Source organism: Kwoniella botswanensis, chromosome 1 (genome assembly GCF_036426115.1).
Source record: "Kwoniella botswanensis chromosome 1, complete sequence".
Lineage (NCBI taxonomy): Eukaryota > Fungi > Basidiomycota > Tremellomycetes > Tremellales > Cryptococcaceae > Kwoniella > Kwoniella botswanensis.
The window spans coordinates 15615264-15642037 of NC_088599.1; the positions used below are offsets into that span (position 1 = coordinate 15615264).

The 26774-nt window shown below is 44.8% G+C and overlaps 12 protein-coding genes across 12 annotated transcripts; 3 read left to right on the forward strand and 9 right to left on the reverse strand.

Annotated features, from left to right (window-relative positions):
- Positions 1–514: 514 nt before the first annotated feature.
- Positions 515–2968, reverse strand: L199_005912 (uncharacterized protein; the record flags this gene model as incomplete). Its single annotated transcript, XM_064891614.1, has 2 exons — positions 515–1438; positions 1517–2968. 2 exons carry the CDS (start codon positions 2966–2968, stop codon positions 515–517), a joined length of 2376 nt encoding a protein of 791 aa, XP_064747686.1.
- Positions 2969–3695: 727 nt separating this feature from the next.
- On the reverse strand, positions 3696–6362 carry L199_005913 (uncharacterized protein; the record flags this gene model as incomplete). The annotated part of the gene is made up of 5 exons (XM_064891615.1): positions 3696–3811; positions 3891–3960; positions 4031–5635; positions 5703–5902; positions 5987–6362. 5 exons carry the CDS (start codon positions 6360–6362, stop codon positions 3696–3698), a joined length of 2367 nt encoding a protein of 788 aa, XP_064747687.1.
- Positions 6363–7624: 1262 nt separating this feature from the next.
- On the reverse strand, positions 7625–9279 carry L199_005914 (uncharacterized protein; the record flags this gene model as incomplete). The annotated part of the gene is made up of 6 exons (XM_064891616.1): positions 7625–8237; positions 8309–8386; positions 8464–8494; positions 8605–8823; positions 8965–9135; positions 9210–9279. The coding sequence occupies 6 exons, from the start codon at positions 9277–9279 to the stop codon at positions 7625–7627; spliced, it is 1182 nt and encodes a 393-aa protein (XP_064747688.1).
- A 613-nt stretch (positions 9280–9892) lies between these two features.
- On the reverse strand, positions 9893–10599 carry L199_005915 (uncharacterized protein; the record flags this gene model as incomplete). The annotated part of the gene is made up of 4 exons (XM_064891617.1): positions 9893–9951; positions 10137–10389; positions 10462–10513; positions 10580–10599. 4 exons carry the CDS (start codon positions 10597–10599, stop codon positions 9893–9895), a joined length of 384 nt encoding a protein of 127 aa, XP_064747689.1.
- Positions 10600–11174: 575 nt separating this feature from the next.
- L199_005916 (uncharacterized protein) lies at positions 11175–11811 on the reverse strand (the record flags this gene model as incomplete). Its single annotated transcript, XM_064891618.1, has 4 exons — positions 11175–11242; positions 11374–11572; positions 11648–11699; positions 11792–11811. 4 exons carry the CDS (start codon positions 11809–11811, stop codon positions 11175–11177), a joined length of 339 nt encoding a protein of 112 aa, XP_064747690.1.
- Positions 11812–12410: 599 nt separating this feature from the next.
- L199_005917 (isopentenyl-diphosphate delta-isomerase) lies at positions 12411–13617 on the forward strand (the record flags this gene model as incomplete). The annotated part of the gene is made up of 5 exons (XM_064891619.1): positions 12411–12573; positions 12674–12868; positions 12977–13114; positions 13207–13320; positions 13457–13617. 5 exons carry the CDS (start codon positions 12411–12413, stop codon positions 13615–13617), a joined length of 771 nt encoding a protein of 256 aa, XP_064747691.1.
- Positions 13618–13926: 309 nt separating this feature from the next.
- On the reverse strand, positions 13927–15393 carry L199_005918 (uncharacterized protein; the record flags this gene model as incomplete). Its single annotated transcript, XM_064891620.1, has 3 exons — positions 13927–14206; positions 14319–14567; positions 14675–15393. 3 exons carry the CDS (start codon positions 15391–15393, stop codon positions 13927–13929), a joined length of 1248 nt encoding a protein of 415 aa, XP_064747692.1.
- A 560-nt stretch (positions 15394–15953) lies between these two features.
- L199_005919 (uncharacterized protein) lies at positions 15954–16406 on the reverse strand (the record flags this gene model as incomplete). Its single annotated transcript, XM_064891621.1, has 2 exons — positions 15954–16080; positions 16240–16406. 2 exons carry the CDS (start codon positions 16404–16406, stop codon positions 15954–15956), a joined length of 294 nt encoding a protein of 97 aa, XP_064747693.1.
- A 526-nt stretch (positions 16407–16932) lies between these two features.
- On the forward strand, positions 16933–17914 carry L199_005920 (60S ribosomal protein; the record flags this gene model as incomplete). The annotated part of the gene is made up of 5 exons (XM_064891622.1): positions 16933–17016; positions 17192–17240; positions 17536–17605; positions 17714–17828; positions 17894–17914. 5 exons carry the CDS (start codon positions 16933–16935, stop codon positions 17912–17914), a joined length of 339 nt encoding a protein of 112 aa, XP_064747694.1.
- A 336-nt stretch (positions 17915–18250) lies between these two features.
- Positions 18251–19987, reverse strand: L199_005921 (uncharacterized protein; the record flags this gene model as incomplete). Its single annotated transcript, XM_064891623.1, has 7 exons — positions 18251–18402; positions 18475–18610; positions 18682–18809; positions 18896–19170; positions 19243–19440; positions 19556–19647; positions 19727–19987. 7 exons carry the CDS (start codon positions 19985–19987, stop codon positions 18251–18253), a joined length of 1242 nt encoding a protein of 413 aa, XP_064747695.1.
- A 484-nt stretch (positions 19988–20471) lies between these two features.
- Positions 20472–24880, reverse strand: L199_005922 (uncharacterized protein; the record flags this gene model as incomplete). The annotated part of the gene is made up of 6 exons (XM_064891624.1): positions 20472–20773; positions 20890–21015; positions 21106–21213; positions 21289–21635; positions 21875–23668; positions 23904–24880. The coding sequence occupies 6 exons, from the start codon at positions 24878–24880 to the stop codon at positions 20472–20474; spliced, it is 3654 nt and encodes a 1217-aa protein (XP_064747696.1).
- A 1000-nt stretch (positions 24881–25880) lies between these two features.
- L199_005923 (uncharacterized protein) lies at positions 25881–26538 on the forward strand (the record flags this gene model as incomplete). Its single annotated transcript, XM_064891625.1, has 4 exons — positions 25881–25901; positions 25968–25982; positions 26118–26226; positions 26429–26538. The coding sequence occupies 4 exons, from the start codon at positions 25881–25883 to the stop codon at positions 26536–26538; spliced, it is 255 nt and encodes an 84-aa protein (XP_064747697.1).
- Between the last annotated feature and the right edge of the window lie 236 nt (positions 26539–26774).

Here is a 26774-nt window from a genome sequence, read left to right on the forward strand (position 1 = left end):
ACCCTGCATGAGTAAATATCTCGTTTCATTTTCTTCTTGCCGTCTTGCCGTCTTGTACATCACATGCGAGATTGGAATTGTAATACCACACCACAATACATTACTGTATATGCAACACGGTAAATCACCATTGTACGTCGTCCATTATGCTCGAAGATGTTATTGGACATGTGACATCTGTTCATACATCTCGCTTGAATCTTTTAACTCTTTTTGACTACCGACTTGTTGACTTGTTATAAAAATCGAAATACAACACAACATCGAGGAAAGAAGGAAACATGGACTTGTATTGTGATGATTCAGGAAAGGAGATCATGTTACTGTAAAGCAAAATCGTAATTGTCAAATGCTGGATAATGATCTAAACGAAAGACGAAAGAATGGAAAATCATCAAGTATAACTTATACAGAATTGAAATGACCTTCTTAACAGACATCATCGCGATCGGTATAGTCAGGAGAGATGACCATGTCATGTATAACCACCTGAATGTGATCGTAGGAAGAAAAATCACAATCTCCTTTTCTTACTTTTCGATTTCGAACCATATCCAACCCCACTATACTCCTCATCTTCGTCCTCTTCCTCTTGTTTCGCTTTACCCGTCCCTTTCCCGTTCCCCCTGCCTTTCCCCTTGGTTTGAATGGCATCCACCTCGCTCTTCCTCTTATTCCCAATTTCCCCTACTTGATATACCATCCTCTGTTCATTCTTCCTTTTCTCATACTCTTGAATCCTCGTTTGCCTAACGAATTTCATAGCTCCCTTAATCTCCTCTTCATCAACTTTCCCAAACACCGGTCTAAAGGATCTAGTTCCAATGGTAGTGGCGGAGTCCAAAGAAGGCGAGGAAGGTAAACTACATCCATTTTGTTCCAAGTACAAACCTAAATTCCTCGCCCAAGGTCTATTACGTACACCCAAAGACATCTTCCCACCTTGTAATCTCCCTAAAAGCAATAACAAGCTAATTCCCCTTCTTGTATCAGGACAGGCCCAAAGGGAAATCTTGATAGCGTTCAGCAGAGGAATATAAACGTTTGGTTCACCAATATGAACGAATGTCCACAGGGCGTCAGGAGGCTGGAAGAATTCTATCGGTTTATCAACTGGTATAGTCACCTCTTGTTCCTCATTCAAATCTTGATTATCGAATCTCACGGGTGTGAGAGGATCATAACCCCTCATGAGGACTCTGAGACTTCTGTAAAAGATGGATTCTAAAATTGGGCATGTAGCCAAGGCGTGAAAGCTTGGTGGAGGACTGTCTACGGCGTTGGCGAGCTCGTGGAGTAACGTATAGATCGAGGGTGAAAGTGGTTGTAAGTTGCCAGTAGTCATGATTGGTGGACCATCGATATATCTTCCACACAACTTGGCGAAGATGTTCGATATATGCCAAAACAAATGTTGAGGAACGAGCTTGTCGGCGACCTATCAATTCATGAATTATTAGCATGTGGCTTGATTTGCTTCACCGCCACAGCAAGGCATGGAAAGGTGTTTGCTTACATTGTTAGTCCAGAACAAACTCGCCCAACACCAATCTCTTTCCATCTCCACCTCTCTCACCCTATCTTGAAGCGACTCAATGATCTCCTTCGCTTGAAGGAGTCTTCGGAGAATGATAACTTGAGGTTCTCGGTCTCCCTCGTTCTTCTGAGCAGCGGCTGGCGGAGGGATGGGAAATTGATAACCTTTTTGAGGGAGTGGCTGCTGCTGAGTGGAGGATGATGCCTCCGTGGTAGCAGAAATCTCGATGGGATGTGCCCACGCTACTGAAGTTGACCGTGTAGACGGATCGGAAGATGAAGATGCTTGAACATGAGTGCTGGGCAGTTCGACGGGTTTCGGGTGGATTATCATATTAGTCGGAGGTAAGCTGACGTGATGTGCTGGTGCAGTCGAGGGATTGTCGTTGGTTATGTGATGTCTGGTGAGATCAGTGGTAGGTACACTATTTGATCTTGGCATCGCAAGTCTATGAAGGACAGCTGTTCTCATGGGTGGTGCTGGAAGAGTTAGAGTACCAGTCGTACCAGTCGTGATATGAAGAACATTTCGAGAAACCCCTTCGGTTCCTTCCTTGTCAATTTCCGCCATAGTAGCAGCATTTTGATCACCTCCTTCTGCTGGTGGTTGCGAGGGTTGAGCACCGTCGATGGCTCCTTTCACATTTTCCGATGAAGCAGCTTCACCTACCTCCTGTGAATTTTGCGCTGACGTGAGATAAGTTGAAAACAACGATGTATCGTTTTCACCTGTTTTACCTTGGCCGTCGTCAACCACCTCATCCTCCTCGTCATCTTTCCAGGGCCAATCCAAGCAGGATTTCTCTCCTTTTACCACAACCCCAAGAGAGGTTCGAGATCGCTCTCTGACGAAGATCTTCTTACCGTTCAAGCCAGCTTGTACGCTCGACGCGAAAGTGACCTTGTTTGGGGTAAGGGTCGACGAAGAGCCACCAGCCACAAGGGAATTCTGAACGTGGGGAAAGATCGGATTGGGTTGTACACCGCCACTCTTGATTTGTTGTGAGGTGAAAGAAGATTGGTAAGGTTGGTTCTCCGTATCTTCTTGGCGTTGAGGTCGAGATGAAGGCTTTTGAGGTTCATTGATATCGGCAACACAGGGAAGAGGGACGATATTGCTTGTGATAGGATGGAAGATCTGTGGAGGAGGGAGATGTGCGAGGTCTTCTTCGTTGATTTCGGATAAGGGTGAAGATGAATCTTGGTCTTCTTTGGAATCCTCGTATTCTTCCATGGACTTGATTTTTCCTGCGTTGGTTCTGTCGGTATGAGCAACCTTCGGCGAAAGAGGAGGAGGGTCCATCGAGTTGATATCGAGGATCATATCTTTCGGATCGTATGAGTAGAGGTTCGTAACAGACTCGCCTAATGGGGCGGGAAGAGAGGTGGATGAGGGTATGATAGGTCTGAGCTGGGCTCGATAGTCTGCCATGGTGCTGATGCTGAGTGGCGTAGTATTAGGTACCGGGTATCACCTGAAGGTGGTCAGAAGGGAGTCTCGTTCTGGACGAGGTCAAGTTGATAGGGTGGATGAATGAAAGCAAGAAGAAGAACCTAGGGCGATATCACACGGAGGTAGTATACTTTTCTTTGTACTGTGGTACATCGGTTGACTCGACTGTCGTCCCACACGTCATCACCATCCATCACACGCACGGACCCACCTGTCATCACTCACCATCATCCCATCAATTCATCACACCAGCATTACAGTAGTGCCACTTTCACATGTCGTACTAGCTGCATGCTCACAAACCCAGAGGGGATCCATAGCCTTCTTTACGTTTGGACAAGAGTCCAGTGTAGCAGATTTTACGAGTACAGTACATCATAGTCACATAATCTTCGTCCATTTCCCCTCTACCTACCATGATAAGGGATGAAGGTATCTATCCGTATCAACCCAGAACAATTGAGAGGAGAGTCTAACTTAACTGATAAGATACGATATATCATTCGATCTCGAAAACGTACAATCAGACAACCAACGCATAAGATATATAGTCAAAGGAGGAACAAAATCTATTGTACAAAATATGGATTCGTATGAACCAGGAAGTCATCCATCAATCTATGACAATCAATGTGTTTTCACATTATCATTTTATCTTGCTTTTGTGATTTTTTAGTTGTTTTCCCTTGTGATAAGTAATAATCCACTAATCATTCGTCACACGATTCTTCATTCTCTCTATTCTAGCTTGATGATCATTTCCTCCTTCCCACTTGAACATCTGTTCCGCATCTTTGACCGTTATTTCCATACGTCCCGTACCTAACACATTAAATAATGACGATACAGTCAGAGAGGGTACAAGGCCGATGAGACATAGAAAGAACACAAGTCGACTCACTATCGTTACATGTCGCTTTAGATCGCATTTGATCACATAGATCGTCAATCATCAAGTGGTCGACAACATGCTATTATGTCCGAGAAAATCAGGATCAGCAAATTAGCAATCATATATGTGTGTGCTGCGACTAAACTCACGTCATGTTTCATGCCGAATCTCAACCACAGATCACTGGGTTTAACGATCTTCCCATCGGTATCTACTACGTGTACAATCTCCGAAGCAGACTTCGGTGGACCGAATGTACTGATACCAGGTGATAACGATCTATTACCGCCCATCATACAGCTTGCGAAATGTGAAGCTTGAGCTTTCACAGGTGCAGCCGATGCACTAGACGTTGAAGGGTGCGACGAAGCGGATGAAGAGGAAACAGATTGTGGTGAATCGTAGGATGATCGATCGTTGACAGATACACTTGATTGAGGCGATTGGGCGTTGGACTCTGGTTGCGATTGAGATTGCGATTGTAAGGGTGAAGGTGACATATTCAAGTAGTTAGTCGGGCTAAATGGATTATTGCCGCCGGTCGAAGATGGTTGAGCCGAGTTGGTAAGGTTGAACAATTGCGATGGCGAATTACCACCAAATATCTGTTGCAATTGCGCGTTGAAAGCGTCATCTTGATTCATGTCTGTATCCAGATTGTTATTATTGTTTCCACTTCCTGTCAAAGAAGCCAAGAATTCATTGACGCTGTTATCGGTGATTTCATTCCAGTTGTTCATGGGATCGGTCACAGCTGCGACTTCAGAAGTCGGGTCTCGGAATGCAAACCTGTTGAAATCGTTGACTTGAGGTTGACTTTGAACGGGTTGAACAGATTGGACGGGTTGGACCTGAGCTTGAGGTAGCTGCTGCTGCTGCTGCTGCTGTAGTGGAGCCTGGGTAGCTTGAGGCAGACTATTAACAGGATTGGCGCCGAGAAGACCGAGAGGGTCCCACATGGATTCACCAGCATCGGCGAATGACATCAAAGCAGGTTGAGAGTTGAGCATGGTGAATGGAGTGAGGTTAACGTTATTGCCATACAATGCGGATGAGACTTGTTGGTTGTTATCATTCTTGTTTCCTTGAGATTGATCTTGCAACAATGCTTCAACACCTTGAGGGTATAGAGAAGCCCATAACGCGTTGATATCAGATTGATTGGAGGGCGATGAAGGAGCTACTGAAGAGCTGGAGCTTGTGCCGAATGACTGAAGTTGACTACTTGATAGTGAGTCGCTTCGAGACTGGACTGGATTAGCGTTAGGTCGATTGATGTTGTTGTTGGTAGAGGTGTTGGTATTGGTGTTATTACCAAACAAGAACGCGTTGAAAGCATTCGATTGTAGCAGATCAGGTTGAGGCTGCTGCTGTTGGCTACTGCTATCGGTAGTGTTGCCGTTATTGCTGTTCATCGATACCAACGATTCTGGAGAATCAACGTATCGACCATTGTTATTGGGTTGAGGAGCAGTGACATCATTGATACTCTTCAGACCTTCATCAACTGAGCTGAGGGGTGGGGTAGGCGGTTTAGCAGTTTGAGGTCGGGGTATGGCAAATGGCGAAGTGCTATTGCTGTTGCTGTTGTTGGCTGTGCTGCTATTACCATTGACAGGCATCGAAAAGGTGAATGCGGATTGTTTGAGCGAGATATTCTCTTCTTGTAAGCGCTTCAAGATACCTCGGAGGTTTTCGTTCTCGACCGATGCTCCGTACGATTTTGCTTCCAGTTCGGCAACCTTGGCTTCAAGCTATGGGAGGAGCGCGATGGTAACATCAGCATGAGGTGAATATGAATGATGTGGATGAGTCGCTCACATCTTTCACCCTCGCCTCACGTCTCTCCCTGAAAGCTTTTTGAGCAGCTCTGTTCTGCTCTTTTCTTCTCGCAGCTTTATTCGGTTCTTTACCTTCTCCACCATTCGACTTCCGTCCACCTTTCTTTCCCGAGGACTTGGTGGGTTTATCGTTATTGTGCATCCTCTTGTCCTCATGTCCGGAAACTTCTGAATCGGAATCTACCGGGTCGAAGAAGTCAACTTGAGTTCACTCTCACACTTACAAGAGATGTCGCAAACAGGAAAATGAAGTACACAACTGACCTTCTTCATCATCATCCTCAATCGAGTTGTTCCTATTCCTCGTGGTTTGTCCGACCTTCCTCTTATTCGCACCTGATCCACTGACTCTTCTATTACTGATCAATTCCCTCTCTGGACTGTCTTCTTCGTCTGACTCGTCAGATAGGGATAACGCTCTGTCGTGCTTGCCTGGCGAGGCTGAAGGTTCCTTCGCTGATGGTGGGGTGTCCTCGGGCGTATCCCTTCCCGGTACAGGCATGTTGTTGAAGAACGCCGAAGGTGGAAGTGAGGTAGGATTGGCTAAGGCATCTTTACCAGCTGTGGACGAATTGTCGGCCGAGAAGGTGTCGAGGTAGTTGAGAAACGCGGAAGTGTTGGGTGATAAGACGCTCTCCATTGTTGCTGCAGGTATTGAAATACTATATCAGATGGGTTCAAAGGGTTTGGAACTGTCGTGTACTGAGTGGAAGTATATTGACGATGACGCGATGCACAGTCAATGAAGGTTGAAGACTGGACTGTACGATGACCACCAATCAGTGGTCATATGATAGCTGAGAAGCGTCCACAGTAAATGGCTGTTCACAATGACTTTAGATTGATGTGCAGTGATGAAGCAGCAGTTGACCAGATGAAATGAGTGAATGATACGATGTCTGTGCTATTGATGATAACCAAAAGTTGGGTGAATGAACGTGTGACAGAGTGGATCTGTTCGACTCGAGGTGGCGAAAGCGCCAGAAGAGGAAAAATGCAGACGAGTTCCCGTTCCAGACTTGATATGGTGATCCCCGATGGATTTCGGATGCTTTCTTTTGAATCTGTACTTGGATCTATACAGTATGTATGTTAGGACGAGGAATGACGAAGGTTGAGGTTGCGAGTGGAAGTGAGAGATCCAGAAATGTTCTATGACAGAAGTGTATGATGGAATGTGACATGACCGAATCCCAAGTACGTATTACAAAATTGAGTAGATGAGCCCATATGGGTTTGTAATGTTGTACTACCAATTTTAAGATTTCGTACCATGAGACTAAGCGTAACTTGCCCGTTCACCGCAAGGAGTAACCGCACAGGTTATACTTGCTGAAGCTGAAAACAAAGGAAAAATAAAGGTGCTGAGTAAGCTCAACTTCCTGTGATAACGAAATACAAAATATCCTTTTCGGGAATTTGGCAGTTTCACCACGTTACTACCACATGTTAGGCACAAATCAACGGGAGACGCCAAGGTGATTCATGGATCCATGCATCTCGTCTGTCATTTACAACCTGTAGCTTAATGCACTTAATTCGGATAACCTATCCCATCGAGGGGCAAAAAGGACTCAAGTTCACAAAATGTGTGCTTCCAAGAGAACGTCATCGAGACCGAATATATTTGGACAGTGCCACGGAGAGCAGCTAATATGTCAGCAAGGGCGAGAAAACGTTGATCCTCATGCGGTTCAAGAAAGCATGGATGGCTCCTGTGAATTGACAATGACAAACGACAAAGACATTTTGATGTTGTATACATCATCAAAACAGAACATATGATTGGGAACCTACTGACTGACATTACTTTCTTACCACTAGACGGACGACAAAAGACAAAAGACAAGAACAGACAAAGAATGATTCCGACTTCAACAGCTACATCTCCAGATGTCCGACTCAATAATCAAAATACAGTCCATTTCCCACCAACTGACCTTCTTCCGCCAGCGCTTCATTCAAAATCTTCGCCAACCTCAACCCAGCCATCGCCAACAGCCTCTCTACCACTTTCTGTCTGCCAATTTCACCAAGGTATTTATCCGTATCTAGCTCTATGAGTGGATGGTCGTTATTCTTATATTCCTTAGGCCAGGCAATCTCACAATTCAGCGAATGAATATCTTTAGACCAAGTATAAGGACATGCGGGGAAGGTGGTCTGGTTCACACCCTTGAGTTTGAGGTTAATTGGATGTAAGGCTATAGCTTGATCTTCGAATCCCTCTGTTTCCCTCGTAGGTATAGGGTATCTCACTTCTGTCAGAGCAGAGAGAGATCCTGGAAGGAGGGAAAGGACGATCGACGAAGCTGTCCTAAAGTACTCTTTGATCAGTGCAGGAGTGGAAGGTGGGATGTCGGTATGGGATGAATGGGGGAATGGATCTCCTTCGAGGGGACATTCCAACCATGATTCCAAGTTGGGACGCCACCATTCTCGGATACCTTCCCAGACTATCCACCGGACGTAGGGGTCGAATATCGCTCCGAGGAGGTTGGACTCGATTTGTTTGCTAAAATCAATAACAAAAGAGGGAGTCAGTATGAATAATCGGATGTGACATATAAACATGGACAAACCCACCTTGGCAGAGGACTGGTATAATTGGACAGCTCTCTTATATTCTTGGTGATGATCCCACCATCCCAAACTGAATGAAGACTGTAGAGTAAATGTGAATGGATGAATTAGTTTGATCAAATCGGAAAGCATGAGACTGAGAACCATTTTACACTCACTTTCGTTGTCGTCCTTCAAATCTGAATTGAGCTATGTTCACATCCAGATTCATCAGCTTATTCTCTCAACCACAAAGAAATACCTTGCAAGTGCGAAATGGGATATATGAAAAGATCCCAGATGTAAAACCCCACACTCACCTCCATTCCCACCTTTATCTCTCCCTGTCAGATGCAAAGGTTGATGCATATCCCCTAAAAAATGAACCAAGAACCTCAACGGTATATCACTGTCTCTTCCGGCTTTACCATCCATGATGGTTCTGGTGAAATTTTGGATCGCAGTGACTACATTGACATCTTCATTGGCCCAACCATGCTCGCCGAAAGTACATCGTTCAGGTGGGAAGTCATCGATACCTTTATCCAAGATCCAAAGGGTCGTTAGCATCGAGTTCGACATATGTATCTCATATGAAAGTAGATGTATGATGACCGATTTACAACATTGATGGAATTGTTTACAACTTGTGAATCGTATGTCGATTCAGATACACTCACCATTGATATAATGCATTGGCGCAGTATTCCTATACCTATTCCTAACCTGATCAGCCCAAGCTGCTATAGGAGCCAGATGACAGTTCGCCTCGGCAGGTAAGATGTCGCAGAGTTTCTGACGGGTAGATGGGTGTAAGTGGATTTGAGCGATGGTAGCTACCATCTCATGGCCTATTCGGGAACCACAGTTATCAGTGTCCCGAGTGATTGCTGGTATGATAGCGAGAATTAGGATGATTACGTACCTGCTGCTCCCCATGATAGGACTGTAGGCAAGACCGAAGCCACTCCGAGAAGTAGACAAATGGATCTCATATTGTTCAGGTCGAGTCGAGATGATGTGGTGTTCGTATGTATGTATTATCAAATTAGCAGCTCTTCATATATATTCCAGCTTGAGGTGATGATCAAGAAGGTATGTATGTGTGGATATTGATAAGTGATTATGTGTTCTCTTTTGATCGTATGTGTCGACTTGATTGTATGTATGGGATTGAATTGAATGTGCAGGCTGTTCAGTGACTCCTTTGATGTCATCTCATTTGATGATATCTGATCCGGTTATAGCGTGGATCCATCATTCGGTTCGCTTAATCGCTTGCGCCATGATACCCCAGCTTCCGGTCATGGAGGATGACTCTCTTTAATACTTCGACTCTTTCTCTGCAGCATCTCATGCTTTGATAATTATTAGCTTACGATATATACTTGCTTGGTCAATAGAATCAACGAACTGATCGGCGATCAACAAAGTACTGTACTTCAAAATCGAACACACGTGCATTTTTCATTTTATTTTCTTATAACCATCAAATACTATAAATTTGATACACGATTGATTACTACTTTTACCATTTGCTTTCATTCAGTTGCTACCAAAAGACATCGATGCACTAGGACAAGTAAGGGGCAATCTGGCAGACTCCTGTTACATGTTCTTGCTCATTCGGGAAGTTTGCGATTGTTGTTGACCTTTGTTTATTGGGTCTATTGATCATCATAGCAAGGTGTCAGCTGGCCTATACGATCTTTGGTGGAAGCGAATACGGAGCGGGTAGATCTGATTGTTTGGGTGATGGCGGATACCGAAATCACCGAATCATGATGAATCCCCGTACGACTTGAGGAGGATCTCGCTCAGATGGGGAGATTAGGAGTACCGTTTCACTCACGATCAGCAGCAACCACTTCATGGTTCAAAGGAGCCAAATCGGTCGATTCGATCAATCCTGGTTCGGCCTCACAGGAATCATGAGGGTGTTTGAATGGGTTGTGAGGTTGTCCGGGTTCATGGTCATGTTCGCGTCTATGACCATGACCATGGCTACGGTCGTACCCGCTTTCCATGGCTGCGCCTGAATGACCAGACATATTGGCCGAGGTAGCGAATGGATCTTCTCTTCGACCGGTCGAAGAGGTTGACGTCTAGCAACAAACCGGAAAACGGTGTTAGCGTGAGAGAAGATCAGGTAGGGTCTAGGGTGCGGGATGGCTAACATTTTGGATACCCGGTTGAGAACCTTGGGCACCAGTAGGAAGCATTGAAGTACTATGTCACCAGATCCAGTCAGTCGACGGTCGCCTATGGAACAGAATAGATGGTGGTGATGCTTACTCGTTGAGCGGCGAAGACATTGTTTTCGTGAGTTGTCAAGTATTGCAATTTGTATTCAGATGTTCTGTCTGGATTGTATGGAACAAGAGAGGAAGAAGACTTGGATAGCGTCACATCAAGTGGTCTTATATATCATCAGTCTTCATTCATAGAGTGGATCCCCAACTGCGAGTATGCGAATATACGGTCCTCATTGCGTATGGCCTACATACATCTTTCTCTTTTGTGCAGAACTCTTCCATTCCATTCTATATGACATGCTACAGAGTGACCTCATCTTGACTCATCGTGTGAAAGACTATTCTAGTCGAAGGATGAAGAATCTGATTCCACACCTTCATACATACAAATAGAAATAATCCAGACAGGAGTGCCTGACACCTCATGCAGAGTAGTGGTAGTCGTACACCCACAGACTGATCTTATGACCTTGATTTGCTCATATGATCTGTTTTTTATCCCGCTTAGTTCATGGTGCGGGACTTTGCTTCGCGCAATGTGGAAACACAGCATCGTGGCTGATTTGCATTCGTCTAAGATACATCTCGGGAGTTGGACTATAAGCTACAATCTGGATTTGACCTTGACTCGCTATCTATTTCTCTCCGACAACAGCGTTGTAAGCATCTTTCGCTAGGCTAGTAGCCTGGGAGATCAAACCGGCTACAGAAGCGCATCATGAAGCAAGGTCAGCTCTGCTTTGTAATGCAAGCGGAAATTGGGCATGTGGATCTTGGGTGGTAGATGGTTGGAGGATCTGAATTGTTTCATGATCACGAGAGGACGGTACTCACGATCGGCAGCTACCTTCTCATCACCCAACGGAGCCAACTCGGTAGATTCGATAACACCCGGTTTACCCTCTACCACATCCTTTGCATCTTTCGAGATGGTATGTTCGTAACCGCTTTCATTGGGGACACCTGAGTGTCCACTTAGTTGACCGCCTGTCGCAAACACATCGTCGGATTGAGCGGTAGAAGAGGTCGATACCTAGAATACCACTCGTTAGACACATGTAGCTAGTAATCTCAGAAAGTCACAGTGAAGTACAAGGGCTCAACGCACATTTTGGATACCTGGTGCTACGCCTTGAGCACCTGTTGGGTGGACGGAAGTACTATGTTACAGGCGAAAGAGATCAGTATATTTCATACAGACTACTGTCCGTCGGACCTCGAGTGATGAACCCATAATAGGAATGCCACTCACTCGTTAAGAGCTGAAGACATTTTCCTTGTTATCAATATTGCTTGTCTTGTTTTAAAATCGAAAGTTATTTCGCCTGGTTCTTTCTTCTCCTTTATTTTTGTATTTCTTGGAGCGAAGTGAAAGGTAAAGCCAACATGGAAACCCCACAAAATGCATGTGCCCATATATATTTTGATGGTTTGCGCAGTGTGGAAATCTTCCTCCTTATCTCTGACCTCATACCCATCAATCACGCTGTGTCTTTGCAACTGGTCACTTTCACTTGCAAAGTCACTCTGACTCACACTTGTTACTGATAACAACGGAACGGACCTTATGACGTCGGTGGAGCCAACGAACTTGTTGATAAGGAAGATGTTACACGTCATACATAATACATAATACGCTGGCTAAAGCTGAGCGGAAGTATTCCTATCACTCGTTGAAGCGCGTCTTTGCAGGAATTGTCGAACGATGTTGTTGATAAAAGTCAGAATATTCTAAGCATTCAGAAATCCGACCTACCTTACCAGGTATTCTATCTTGTAATCGTCCATCTGATCTTCCCAAGAATTCCAATCCCCGTCTTTCACACTTACACCCACGCTCTTTACATACCCATACCCACTCGTCATTCAAAATGGCCACCGCCGTCACCGAGACCATCCCTCCTTCGCTCCCTTCCACCACCAACACGATCAGTCTAGATACCTATGACGAAGAGCAGGTGAGGTTGATGGAAGAGAGATGCATATTGGTGGATGAGAATGATAAAGCGTACGGAGAGGACAGTAAGAAGACGTGTGAGTGGCTTCGTCGCGTCACTCAAAGACTGATCTCTAGACAGGCACTGTCTTACTCGTTATGGCAATATACCAAATACTGATTACTCTCTGTGTATAGGCCATCTGATGTCAAATATAAATACCGGTCTCCTCCATCGAGCATTCTCAGTCTTCCTCTTCAGACCTTCAGACGGTAGATTGTTATTACAGAAACGAGCCGATGAGAAGATCACTTTCCCCTCGATGTGGACTAATACCTGTTGTTCCCATCCACTGAGTATCAAAGCTGAGTTGGTAGAGGAGAATCAGTCAGGTGAGTGCTCGTCATCAGACCTAATCTGGGGAAGAAGACCAAAATAATATGTGGACATAAGAGAATACGATCACTGACTTGTGCATCAATTTCAATCGAAATCGATAGGTGTCAAATCAGCAGCTATCCGAAAACTCCCTCAAGAGCTCGGTATACCGTCCTCTCAGCTGAAATCTGAAGATTTCATTTACCTAACTAAGATACATTATTTGGCACCTAGTGATGGACTATGGGGTGAACACGAGAGTCAGTAACGAACCCTTTCCATCTCGAATCACACCTTTTACAAAACCTCACACATGAGGGATTTGAGCTGATTTGAGGTTTGTCTATTATAGTCGACTATATCCTCTTCTCCACCATTGATGTCGACCTGAACTTGAATCCGAACGAAGTGAGCGATGCTAAGTATGTATCGAAAGATGAATTGGAAGCTATGTTCTCAGATTCCGGTGAGTAATATTTATCAATCTCACCCAAAATCAGTTCTCTATTCCGATACATCATACATATACAGCTGCCTTGCAATTTTCCATCATCAACCTCTTTCCCGATGCCGATGCTCATGCTGATGTAATCCCTCTTTAGACAACTCTTTCACACCATGGTTCAAACTCATTGCCCGTGATCTCCTTTACCCATGGTGGGACGAGATGCTCTCGAAATCGAAAGACCAAGGATTGAGTGGAGTAGACGCTAAAGTATTGGCCAATGGACCTAAAGTCAGTGAATTGATCAAGATGCTCTAATGTCTCAGTCTGGGTTTTGGACACTTTTGGCTTTTCATTCATTCATTTGTACAATTTAGCTTCTTTTCAATTCCTTATCATCCATATCGATACCAGTAACATATATACGATTTAGGTTATACTCTGATTAATATGCATTACACATTATATTCATGTCTAGTTGTCTATTATTCCTTCTTTCGGATAGTTTGCCTTGATCTATCTGTCTACATATCTATATCTAATGTACAACAACAGAGAAATACTTTAAAGATTGAATAAGCTCTGGCGAGTACTGCCCAGATTTCAATAGCATAATCGATCGAATTGCTATACAGTGCTCAAAACTCCCCTTCCCCTCCTAGCGTCCCAAATCGTACTTCTATCCTTCCTCCAATCCAATCCTCTATTTTCCAACCAATCGATCGCAGCGGTACTACTACTCAGACAGTTGAACCAGACTTTTTCGTTCCTGGAGAAATCACTTTCAAGCATGTATGCCAAATGACGGTGGAACAAGGGGAAGATCAGACCGTAGGAGGTTGACAAGGAGATGAATTGCGATACGGCGTGAGAGGGCGTCGAGGGGTAATTACAGAATAGAGCGGGGCTGTAATTGCATACCAGTATTAGCAAACGTACAGATTGATGGTTCCCCTATTAGGCCCAGGATGCGTTATGAGAAAAGAAAAAGGTCCGAGAGATTGAATGCTTGTACTGACTTGGCTAATAATCCTCTAGCAGCCATCACACCTTTGACACCCGTCTTTTCCCTCATAGTCACCACATCCTCATAACTCCATATATCCCCATTACCCGTACATGGTACTTCGCCTTTGACAGTTTCCACTGCGAACTTGATTCCTTCAAGGTTGACGGGGTCGGTAGATTGTTGATGGCGAGTACGACCGTGAATTGATAGATAGGATATACCGGCCGACAGTGCATTACGAATGAGTGTTTCGGTTTGTCTACAAACCAACACAAACAACTCATGGTCAATTCATCACATATCACCTATTGGTAAACTCAAATCCACACTCTACTTTCTAGAGTGTAGACAGTAGAATGTACTCACTTCTGATCAGGATCTATCCTAATTTTAATACTAACACTCCAACCCCAACCCATTCTCTGCCTCACTCCTCTGACCATATCCCTTACCAATTCCGGTTTTCTCAATAACGCACATCCTATTCCCTCATTATATGCCCAACGCTGGGGACACCCACAGTTGAGATCAATCCCATCTACGTAAGGCGATATGAGCTCCGCAGCGTCCGCAAGGGATTTGGCATTGGGAGAAGCGAATTGGGCAATCAGATTTCCTCGGACTAACACCGCATCTCTATTTGGTGGAGAAGGGCTTGGAGGTAATCTGTCTTTTGTGGTGGATGGTGGTTGATAATATGTTATAAGCTCGTCGGTCGAAGGGGATAAATGATCATCGTCTGGATGATTGACTCTAACCGCCTCCTTTCCTTTTCCTTTAGAGCTAGAGCCAGAACTAGGGGTCATCCAGTAAACACCCCGTTCCTCGGAGGAAGTAGAGAAATCTGATACTCTTGCTATCTGAGCTCTTGAGAATTCCTCAGCGAGTATCATAGGTGTGTGAGTGATGTGGGTTTCATAAAGCGATGTTAGGTGTCGAAAGGGGAGTTTCGAGCATCTCACTAAAGGAGCGAGGACATTGGGCTCATAGTGTTCTAGTAGCTCTGACGGGGGGAGGTGAAGTGGTGCGGGAAGGCCGGAGTACAGTTGCGAGTCGGTCGCGTCGGGGTCGGAGTGGATGGACATGGTGGATGGGGAGGGATAGAACGGATCGCTCTGATTTTTGGTTTTGTTGATGATGGTATATGACACGGTAAAGGTCAGAGGACCAGACGAAGGAAATTTCAATATTTTGGATTCGACTTAGACGTGATCGAAGTGGAGGTGAACTGTCAATTGCGGATCGTCATCCGGTCACGAATGCATCGGACTGTCAGTACACTAGAAGGAGATGTTATGAGACGAAGCTGAAGGAGACTGAACAGATGAATATCCCAAGCATGAGAAGTGCATGCTTTGAATGTCATGATGATACTGGATATCGATGCCCAAATGATCTTATTATTATACAATGAATATACGTCGTCCTGCTCCGGCCGACCTAGCCCTACTGGTCTTCTCCATTCCTTCCACTCCAGTCCAGCCGAAGTCGATCTCCATACATACTAAGACTACCTTCGAGCTTCCTTGCTGTTGATCCGAACAAGCGTTCACATAATATGAAGATGGTGATTTAAGGGATCAAGGAGGGAGAAAATATAGTCAACGTCGCTTCAAATGTTGCCATGTATAATTGAACTTGTGACTCACTCTAACAGAGCTTTCGCTTCGTTCACTTTCCCAGCCAAATAAGGTGATCCACCTCTATCAGGATGGTTCGCCAACATCAATCGTCGATGGGCATCTTTCAGTCGATTTGACGTTATTGGGTCTCTACGGTAAAAATCACAGCATGTCAGAATGATCCATATAACTTCTTCATCTGAGATAGTTAAAAGAGAAAGACGATGGCTTCCTTGAGACTCGATTCTGACATGACTATCTTGATATTGTATGACTAGGCCAAACCTGAAAAAGGAATAAGTGACTTACCTCAATCCCAACACCTGCAATGCCTCGGCTTTATCCATCTTCGCCTTGAAACCGCCTTTCAGGAATTTATCTGCGCCACTTGCGGACGCTCTGAACATCTGATATCCCACTCTACCTGCTAGACCCGCCCCGAGGAGACTCAGTCCTATGACTGTTGCTGATGCCATTGTGCTTTGGTTGGACAACTTGGTGTAGAAAGAATGTCAAGGTAAAGAGACGCAGAGCGTATTTATCGAGGTGAGCTTGCCTGAAGGTCAGGAACTTGCTGAGCTATATATTGTGAAGTGTCCGCTATGTGCTTGTTCTAGTGATTGGTTCGGTACTATGTGTCACTTGTTGCTTCGTGGTGAGCGGCAACTTGGTTATAATCTCATCATGCATCCATCATGCATCCAATATTTCCAACATCATCCTTCTAATCTCGGGAAAAAAGGTTCCGTCACACTTCGGCGGATGCCACATGAATCCGAAATGCCGATCGTAAAAAACGCCGTCCAGCGAAACTGCCACCAAGCAACAAATTTCAACTTTGTACCCACTCACCACCCCCCTCCCCTCTCTACCCTCGTGCTCGTGCTCACTACCAGACAAATTCAACATTTCATCAACCCAACGAAATCTTCTTTCTTCTCCATCCTTCAAAAAACCCTTCTCACTTTTACCCGTATAAACCAACAAAAAAGCAGAGACAAGATGGCTCCCGTCAAGAAATCCAAGTCTGCCAAAGCTTCCGAATCTATCAACACTAGATTACAACTTGTCGTCAAGTCTGGAAAGGTGGGTTCACAGTCTTGCTTCAAACTGAGTAAACTGAGTGTAGACAAGGAGACGGGCAGAAGAAGAGGAATGAATAGGATGAATAGGACATGGTGGACGAAAGATTTAGAGAAAGAAGGGAATAATCATGAGAATAATAGGAATGATGACTGATAATATCATTCTCAAATAATAGTACACCCTCGGTTACAAGCAAGCTCTCAAGCAACTTAGATCCGGTAAATGTGAGTGAACCTGTCCATCCAAAGACGTAGAGGTCTGGGCGAGAGAGGCGCTCTCAAAAGTCGGAGACTGGAGCCCATAAGGCTGAGAAGGTTCTCCTTGCTGACGATTTTGTGTAATCCTTTTTGTTCTATTGCTCTACCTTTCATCGTTCATCAAATGTCGAATTTTCCACATACTCACTCCTACTGACCATCCCATGATGCGTTCTTGGATGGACATCGGCATTTTCCCAACACCAATACAAATACCAATCTATCGATACCGGGTGTATATCAATCAATTACCAATAATTAGCCAAGCTCATCTTGATCTCCAAGAACTGTCCCCCCATCCGAAAATCCGAGCTTGAATACTACGCTATGTTGTGAGTTACATCATCCCTTTTTCCTATATTTCAAATCGTCTTGCGATACAGTGTAAATCACTTTGTATAATGGTTCAATGTTGATTCGTATCATATGAATTGTTTCAGGTCAAAAACCAACGTTCACCACTACGACGGTTCAAACGTTGACCTCGGTACCGCCGCCGGTAAACTTTACAGAGTCGGTGTTATGTCCATCCAAGACGCTGGGGACTCTGACCTTGTGAGTTGTCTAGTTCAGTTCTCTGAGAGCATGGTCGACTGACTTGTTGTGTTTGTTACAAATAGCTCCAAGTCGAGACCGCTTAAACGTGATGCTTAACCTTAAACTTTGATCTTTTGGTTCATGCATTGTATTTATACGGGTACATTGATAGGTTGTGGACACTTTGCAAGTGGATCGGAGCGAACAATTGACAGCAGATGGCATGAACATGCATGAGCGAGAAACATACTATACTACAAAGTGTGTAAGGGATGGCGTTAAGTTTTCGTATGGAGGTCATTAGAGTTGGCTAGTTAGTCAACAAACTTATCGGGTGACAATAGAGCTATACTCTATGAGTGTTCATGTTTTATAATATTGTTCCAATGAGGTTCAGCACTTCCTGCTATTTGAGCTGGGAATCCTCTTTCTTTCCTCATCTACAACCGCCTTCTTTTGGTAATCCGCATAATCTTCACTTCCGTCCCTTTATCCAGAGCCGAATCCCAGAACGTAGGACAAGCTCTAACATCATCCCCGTTCCCGTTCATGGCAGGTACCTCGATGAAACTGACTTGGAGACGATGTTGTCCTACAAGTCACTCATCAGCCTCGTCATTTTGATCTATCCGTTGAGCGTTGAGCATACGAGAAGGATACGTACCACAGGTGATCAGAAATTTATCGAAAGTCTCCTGATTCCTCACCGTCGCCGAGATAATAGCCTGGTTCTGGCCATCATCCTCGAGCAAGACTCGAATTGTATTTACCAGAGGGGGTACTAAGTCTGGATCGTATATCTAAGATGCAGTGTTGAGATCAGCTTGGCTCTAGCATATACAAGATAGAAGGAACAACAATAAAAACATACGACATCAGCAGCTACTATTGTCCTTCTTTCCTCTACCAATTTCGACCATATACTGGGTCTTTCCTCAGGCAGCAACGATGCGTCTGTCCAATCTAAAGCTTTGACAGATACACGCTCACTGATCGAATCTATGTTAGGTATAGATGAAATGGTAAATCGAAATCAATACTTAGTAGAACGATCAACTTTAGATGTTAGATGATGAATTACTCACTAAGATCTACATTGCACTTCAACCTCCCCAGCGGAGTTCTACTCTCACCGTTCTCTTCGTGATGTTGCTCTATGTCAATCTCATCGGCTGATTTTGCGTCCGACTCGATACCCAGATCCGTGGAAATGACATCCGCACCCAGCTGAGCGAACAATATCGATAAAAATCCCGTCCCAGCTCCCAGTTCCAGTATACCCCTGTAAAATGAATCGCTACCGTAGAAGATCAAATGTGGGTGTCGAAGGATTTGATGAGCTAGATGAAGGGCTGCTGTCCTGAGGAGATGACAAGTTCTTCTTAGATGAAGTTCGATTACATTCGGTTTGGTTCTACTCAATTCAACTCACCAAGTTCTCAAACCGGTTGTTCCTGCTTGAATCGCAATCTGTTCTTCCAAAAGAACGATCTTATCTTCATCTATGTCACTGTCTCCATCTATACGATGTTCAAAATCGTGATCGTTGGTGCTGGTGTTGGTGTCCTTCAATGGATAATTTGGTGATCTAGGTTTATCATATATGAGTGTCCGATAAGTTGTTTTCGGTCTGATATTATCATCATCAGAAGTCAGCGGCTCAATTCTATATTCTACATACGCTCGATTGTCATAAATGACGACGACAGTGACTTCAGACAATCCAGGTGTATGGCTTCACTCACCCACTCGATGAAGGTCCAGCTTCACCGTTGGCGTTGGCGTCATTGGTAACCATCAAATTAGTTAAAAGATCGTAAAACCTCTCGTCAATTTCCTACCATGATTCGCATAATGTTTCAGCTTATCGAGTCATGCCACATCCAGTCATAGTAAAAACCATCAGTATGACTGACCGACTCATCTCGATCTTCCTGTGAGAACTCCAACTGCGATTCTAACTCTTTCAGTCCAATCTCCATACTCTCCACCACCCTTCTCCAGAACTTCCGCCTATACTCATTTTCAGGCTGATGACTTTCCCCTAACAGCTTATCTATCAGATATTCCTGTGACTGCGGGTCGGCAAGGAGAGAGGGAGCAGGGAATGAGATGAGGTAGAGCGGGTAGAGGGATAGGTATTGTCGACGAAGAATCTCGAGCGTCGTCAAAGTCATGTTTCTTTCCTTTTTCTGGATTATGTTTTTCAAAGATAACTGAATGTCAGGATCGGAGTGATAGAGATCGACCGAACCACAGTTGATTCCCTGCGTTCAGTCCGGGTCTTCGAAGTGGGTCCGGTCGTGCGTGGGTCAGTACTTCCTATCTCATGGAGAAAGAAGCGAAGTCAAGAGTATAGATAAAACTTTCGAAATTATCCAAATTGACAATAACAGTGGACGAGTCAAGAAGTGGAGGTAGGATTAATTTGTACATGATTTCATATCAAGTATGCTATACTCTTGTAATTCGGTTCTACTCCTACTCGAGCATAATGACAAGTACTGTACATGATAATGATCATTGGATCTATATTTACACTATATGGCGCAGAGATGAAACAAAGAATTGTACTATAAAGATAATCAATCTATAATCGCAAGGTGATACTTGCTCCATCGCTCCATCCTTCCATCCTTCCATCCTTCAATACTAACTCAACTAGTAGCGATCATATTCCTCCATCCCACTCAGCCCACCTCCCAAATCACTTTCCCCACCTGACCTATCATCCCTTTCATCTCCACTCAAAAACTCAGATTTCACACCACTACTTCTTCTCCTCCCACCACCGCCACCTCCTCCAGAAGGTAAATTGGGTGTATCTCCCGAGGATATAGTCTTAGGTTGAGGTGCCTTCACTCCTTTGTACATTTTATATTGAGATTCTGACATGGGCGTACCGTCAGGATTGACTGGTAATGGATGGGTTATAGCGCATTCTTGACCTTGTTCCGATTTGTCTATTAAGTAGCGTACAGAAACAATGTCAGCAAAGGTAAATTGTCGAATTGTCATCGTCAATGTCAAGGGTAATTTCGAGTATGTTTGATTGTGTCAATGAGTCAGATATACTCACGATGTCTTGTCAACGCATCCAGTCTGGCAAACTTCTTACCACAACCCTCACATTCAAATGGTCTTAGACCTTCATGCAATAGCATGTGTCTCTTACAATCGTGCTGACGAGCGAACCCAACAATGGCTATATAAGGTGACCAACAAGCGAATCAGCTAATCAATCTTCCAGGAATAACTGAGAGTTATCATGATCATGCAGCAGTATCTCACTCACATTTCGGACATCCATCATATAAACACTTATAAGGTCTCTCATCATTGTGCGATCTCAAGTGGCCCTTCAGATTGAAATGCCTAGTGAACGTGCTTCCACATCCGGGAACTATCGTTGACGAAAGCCCAATCAGCTCGTCCTCACCATGTCCCATAGTATGATCGAGTCAGACACCACACTCACCAGGACATTTGAACACCCCACTATTTGTTCTCCTACTCGTACTCGCCACCTCAGTAGCCACGCTCGTAACTTTCATCTTTGCTATCCTCCTTCTTCCCTTCCCTTGAGGTTGAACTTGTTGAACCGGTTGGACCTGATCACCGGTTGCGGGCAATTGTACACCATCGGGCAATTCCATTCTTTCCATGTTTGACCAATTGGACCCCTGGGAACTTAGTGATAAAGCAGGAGAAGCCGATCTAATAGATGACGCAGATGAATTTCGCGAATGTGACATTGATCGACCACGGTTCATAGGTGGTAAGAGTGATCCATCATTGGCTGTTATACTTTGTAAGAAGTCGGCTCTGATTGTATTCAAATACAAATATTAGATAAGATTCTATCAGCACAGCTTTCTCAAATGATATACGGTGTCAAGAATGCACAGCATTGATTGACCGGTGAATACATCTTCCTCAGACACACACAATCATCGCTTCGCACAGATTAGATCAAAATACCGCATTTGGATCTTACATCGCAATCTCTCGATCACTTTTCCAGTTCCAGGGAAAGATAACCCAAACTCAAGACTGAAACTCACGTAGATCCACCCGCACCTACACCCCAACCCGTCCCTGCTCTTCCTAAATCCTCAGATTTAGCCGCTCTCCTATGTCCACCTCCGCTTACTCCTCTCACCGCGCCGGGACGTAGTTGGCCAAATGGTGAACTATGATTTTGAGTGTTTTGGGTGAACTCAACTCCGTACCCCGGTGTGCCAGCCCCAGCAGCAGGATGATTCGAACCTTCACCTCCGAACGATCTCCTTCTGCCATGCTGCTGCAAGTTCAACGGAGCAGGTAAAAAGGAAGCTTGAGAGGGCCCGACGGTATTGGGTAAATTCCCTTCAGCGCCACCTGAGATATTACCGAATGTCGTGGTATAGAATGGAGCAGAGGTGGTTCCAGGTAATTCAGAGGCCGAATGAGGGTATAAACCGATAGATTGATAAAATGCCATTGAAGTAGGTGAAAACTCCCCAGGCGCATATTTGAATACTCCATTGCCCTGCCCTTCACCTTGAGTATTGGTATTTAGAGGAGGTAATCGATTTCTTTGAGCATGTAATTGGTTTAATTGATGTTGCTGGCTTGCTGGATCAATATTTTGGTTCTGCTGCTGCTGTTGTTGTTGTTGCTGAAGCAAGAACCGTTCAAATGCTTCTTGAGTTGTGATGCTGTTATCCTGACCGGGTAACAGTCTAGGATCTAAGGTTGTATTCGAATTAGAACTGATGTTTTGATCATTATCGTTGACACCCGTGCGCCAAGCGTTGACCGTACTCTTCCACTGATCTGATACACCTTGCTGTTGCTGTTGCTGTTGCTGCTGTTGATCTTGCATTCCAGAAACATTATCAGGATTGGTACCAATGAGGAAGTTGAACAGAGCCTGGCGATCAAACGAATCAGCCGTGGGGGAAGGCATGAACGAGTCTGATTTCGCTCGGGGTCTAGTTTGTATACCTGTTCCCAGTCCACCCAAGTTATCTTGACCCCATCCTTGCGAGGCTTGAAATGCCATTGCGGCAGCGAAATCCATTCCATTATTGCCTGCATTACCTGACTGATCGGATTGTCCAATCTGATCGGATGATCCAGGTCGTGCGAGAGGGTGTGACTGGGGTGGAGGGACATTGAAGCCCTGTTGCGGTTGATACTGTTCGCCTTGACCTGGTTGCCCATTCTGGTTTTGCTGAGCCATCTGTCCAGCTCGTCGGAGAGCAGCGTCAAACAGTCCTCTACCATCTTTCAGCCCGCTGATAGGAGTACTAGGTTGAATGTAAATCATCGGTCCATCCGCACTCGGTGCGATAGGACTGATCCCCGCCATACCCGTTAGATGTTCCAGAGCTGGATTGGCAGGTGGCAGCAAACCACCGGTCACCGAACCACCTAAATCACCTTGTCTTGGCGCATGAACACCTCCTCGTGCATTTCCGCCTGGCCCACCCACAGCTGTTGTGACGATTGGCGGCAGAACCGGAGATGGACTATGCTGATTGGGTATGATTAATGCAGGAGGTGATTGAGGTTTGTTGAGGAAAGGTGAGTTACCCTGAGAAGATGAAGCAGTCACTGGGAATTGACCAGTTGAAGGTGGAGATGTGAGATCTGTCATATCGAACTGGTGTTGGTGTTGTTGTGGAGGGGCGAAGGGACTCGGCGACCTGGAAGTGGGGAAGGAACCTTGTCTAGAGGGTCCGGCAGACATGGCCTCAGGCTGGTTCTGATATTTCTGATTATAGTTCGGGTCCGGAGTATGAGCTGTCTGAGGATAGGGTGACGGTTCTCTTGACTGCTGAGCGGAGCTGTGATGTGACGTGTTGGATATACTATTTATGTAAAGAAGGGGCAGCAGCGTCAGCACATAATTCTATTTTCAGGTGGGACAGGCATAATCCTTTGTTTAGGATCCGGAATCGGACAGCTTAAGATAAGGATTGCATTGCCGCTACGTAAAACAATCAGAGTGATAGAAGGCCGAGTTGATGAACAGGATTCGAAAGGCGGGAAGTATCCTAATCCGAGGGGGTAGGCAGATAGAAAGAGGTGAGCGCATGAACTCACATTCTCTGCAATTCATTATTCAAAGCCTCCTGGTCATTCATGCCCATCATATCGTCCATCCCACTTCCCTGCATGTCATTCCCCGTACCGACTCCATACCCAGTAGAGTACCCCCCATTCGAAGATTCAGGTTGACTGATGAAATCCTGTCCCCATCCTCCCATATTAGCTTGATTATTAGGTGTGAGAGCGGGGTTTGGATCGGTATACGGTGAATATCCATCGTAGATCGTTGAATTGTTGAGTGAATTGGCAGATCCAGGTGTCATATACTCTAATCCTGCAGAAGAGGGGGTAGGTATAGGAGAAGGGAATGGACTGTGTTGCTGTTGGTTGTTCTGCACATATGAATACTGTATAGATGCTTGTTGCTGTTGCTGTTGCAAGATTCCTCCTGCCGGTACTAAATCATCTCCAGTCCACGGTGCTTGTTGATGTTGCTGATACTGTTGTTGTACTTGTTGCTGCAGCGGCTGCTGTTGATGTTGATTATCTAATCGTTGACCTGATCCACCGAACATGATATCACCTATTGGAGGAGATGTGAGATTCTGATGATTTGGACTGATATTGTTACCCTGTCTGGGGGCAGTCGCGATTATCGTACTGTCAGCTTCAGGATTGAAAGGTAACGATTCTTTCCTTAGTGAAGACTGTCTTCTACCATTCCCATTCGCATCTAGATTAAATCCTTTCATCATCATATCTGACCCCGAAGTTGACGACGACGCTCCATCCCTATTCCCTGGTCTGGAGGATATTGAGGCGTTGCTAGACTTCCTATTTAGCTGTTGGGGTTCGTCGACGAACTGTCCGCCAGTGTGACCTAGGGGAGGGGGATTCATCTGATGTTGATCAGCAGATGGGTAGGGGTTATGGAAGGCATAAGCGTTGAATGATGATGAGGTGGACGATCGACGAGGTGGTTGTTGAGAGGAGAATATCGCATCAAAGGAGGGTTCAGCTTGATCCGTCATGATGACTTGTGCGATAAGATAGAGGCTATGTAGATAAAGTTACTCAGTAAATTAGGTAACCAGAAAGAACCTGAAGATGACTGATGACTGTGCTTACTCAGAAATATATGTGGATGATCGATACCGAAGTATATCCTATTTCTACAAATCGAGTTCTTACTAGTAACGCTCTTGCTGATCCAGGACTCGATCACAGACTTCCACTCTACCTTGATGATTCTATACTCGTCTGCTCAAAGCATCCGGTTGACAATGATTGGTACCTAGCGACGCAGTGGCTGTACTGATAAGGATGTGATGAATGGCAAGGATAATAATAAAGTTGAAAAGCGATGAAAGGTGGATTTGTTATTTTTGGTTTTGTTTTCAGTGGGAAGTGGGATTAAGCTTAAGCCGTCCGTGTAGGGTAAGGGTGTCACAGAGGCGGTGCGGAATCAATAATAGTCAATGATATCGGCGGTGTCTCGAGGTCCGAATACGATGAGTAACAGTGATACCAAGGATCCTTTGTTGAGTATGAGCGGTGACGATGCTGTGTGAAGGAGAGGGGACGAGATGACGAGGTGTGTTGTTGTCCATACAACATAATACGAATGCATATTCAATGATGATGGGAAGCACATGGATGGATGGTGTACTTACTGTACGTTATACGCCGTATACCGAATTCGATCGGTAAACCGGCAGAGATGCGAGATCTGCTAGTTCATAGGCTAACTTAATTGAGCGCTCTTGTAATCTCTTATTCATACAGGCACGAGAGGTGAGGAATGTGGAATGTGGCATCACGCGGCCGAAACGGGGGAACATGGACATGGGTGGGTCGAATAAAAAACATATGTACAAGGAAATGGAAGGACGTTACCTGCGACAGGGTGATCATTTCGGATTACGATTACGGCACTCACTCGACCATTGACGATCATCTCAGTTTCATATAGCATCCTACTCTCGAAATTTAAGTGAATTCAAAATCAAAAAAAGTGTTATCTGCACCAAGATGAATACTGCTGGATCAGTTGTGAGTGTATACCGCCTTACTCGACTGTCCAACAGCACGAGCTGATCGATGCTCGGCTTCAACTAGGCATACGGGTGGGGAGTGAGTCTTTCTCTCCATACCAACTCTGCTCAGCATCACTCTGATATCCGAGATCCTCGAGTGATGCAGAATACCAGTGCATCACTGTACTCTGGGTGTATGTATTAGCCCTGCTAATTAATTTTTCTCGACCAGGCTTTGATAGTAGCTGCGGGAGTATCATTCTACTACGCCAAAAAAGAAATTGACGCAAGGAGGAAAGACGCTACGTTGAGAGGTAATAGACCTTTGGAGAAGTTGTCTTGTAAGTGCGCCTATTCAATTGATACATATTGTACCATTTTCATCAGATTTGGATACGGATTCGAAACACCAAATTCAAATAAACAAAAAAGAATGGATAGCGCTTGTCATTACGATTCCTTTTTCATGTCCATCTATCCCTCTGTTCTCATCTGATATAATCTTGGGATTTACTAATTCAATTCATATATGCATGTCAATAGGGGAAGAGAAAATTGCTCAACAGCAAACATCTACCGCCGATAAACATCTGAGTCCGATCCAAAATAGTATACCAAAAGAATCGTTCAAGCCTCCCGAGGAGAAAAAATGATCTTCGTCAACACTCGACATTCGAGTCTAAAAGATTTCCAGGATGGGTATGATATCTGACTAGGATAAATCTCAATACCGATGGTCTGATGTTCTTATATTGGACATCGAGAGATACATTGTATATTCGTGAAAATGCATTTTGACATCTTTTGTGTGTGTGCAACGAATGATAAAATATCGAATCTATGTGTCTATTCCGTGAGTTATGCTACAGTGGGTCTTGGTATATGTCTA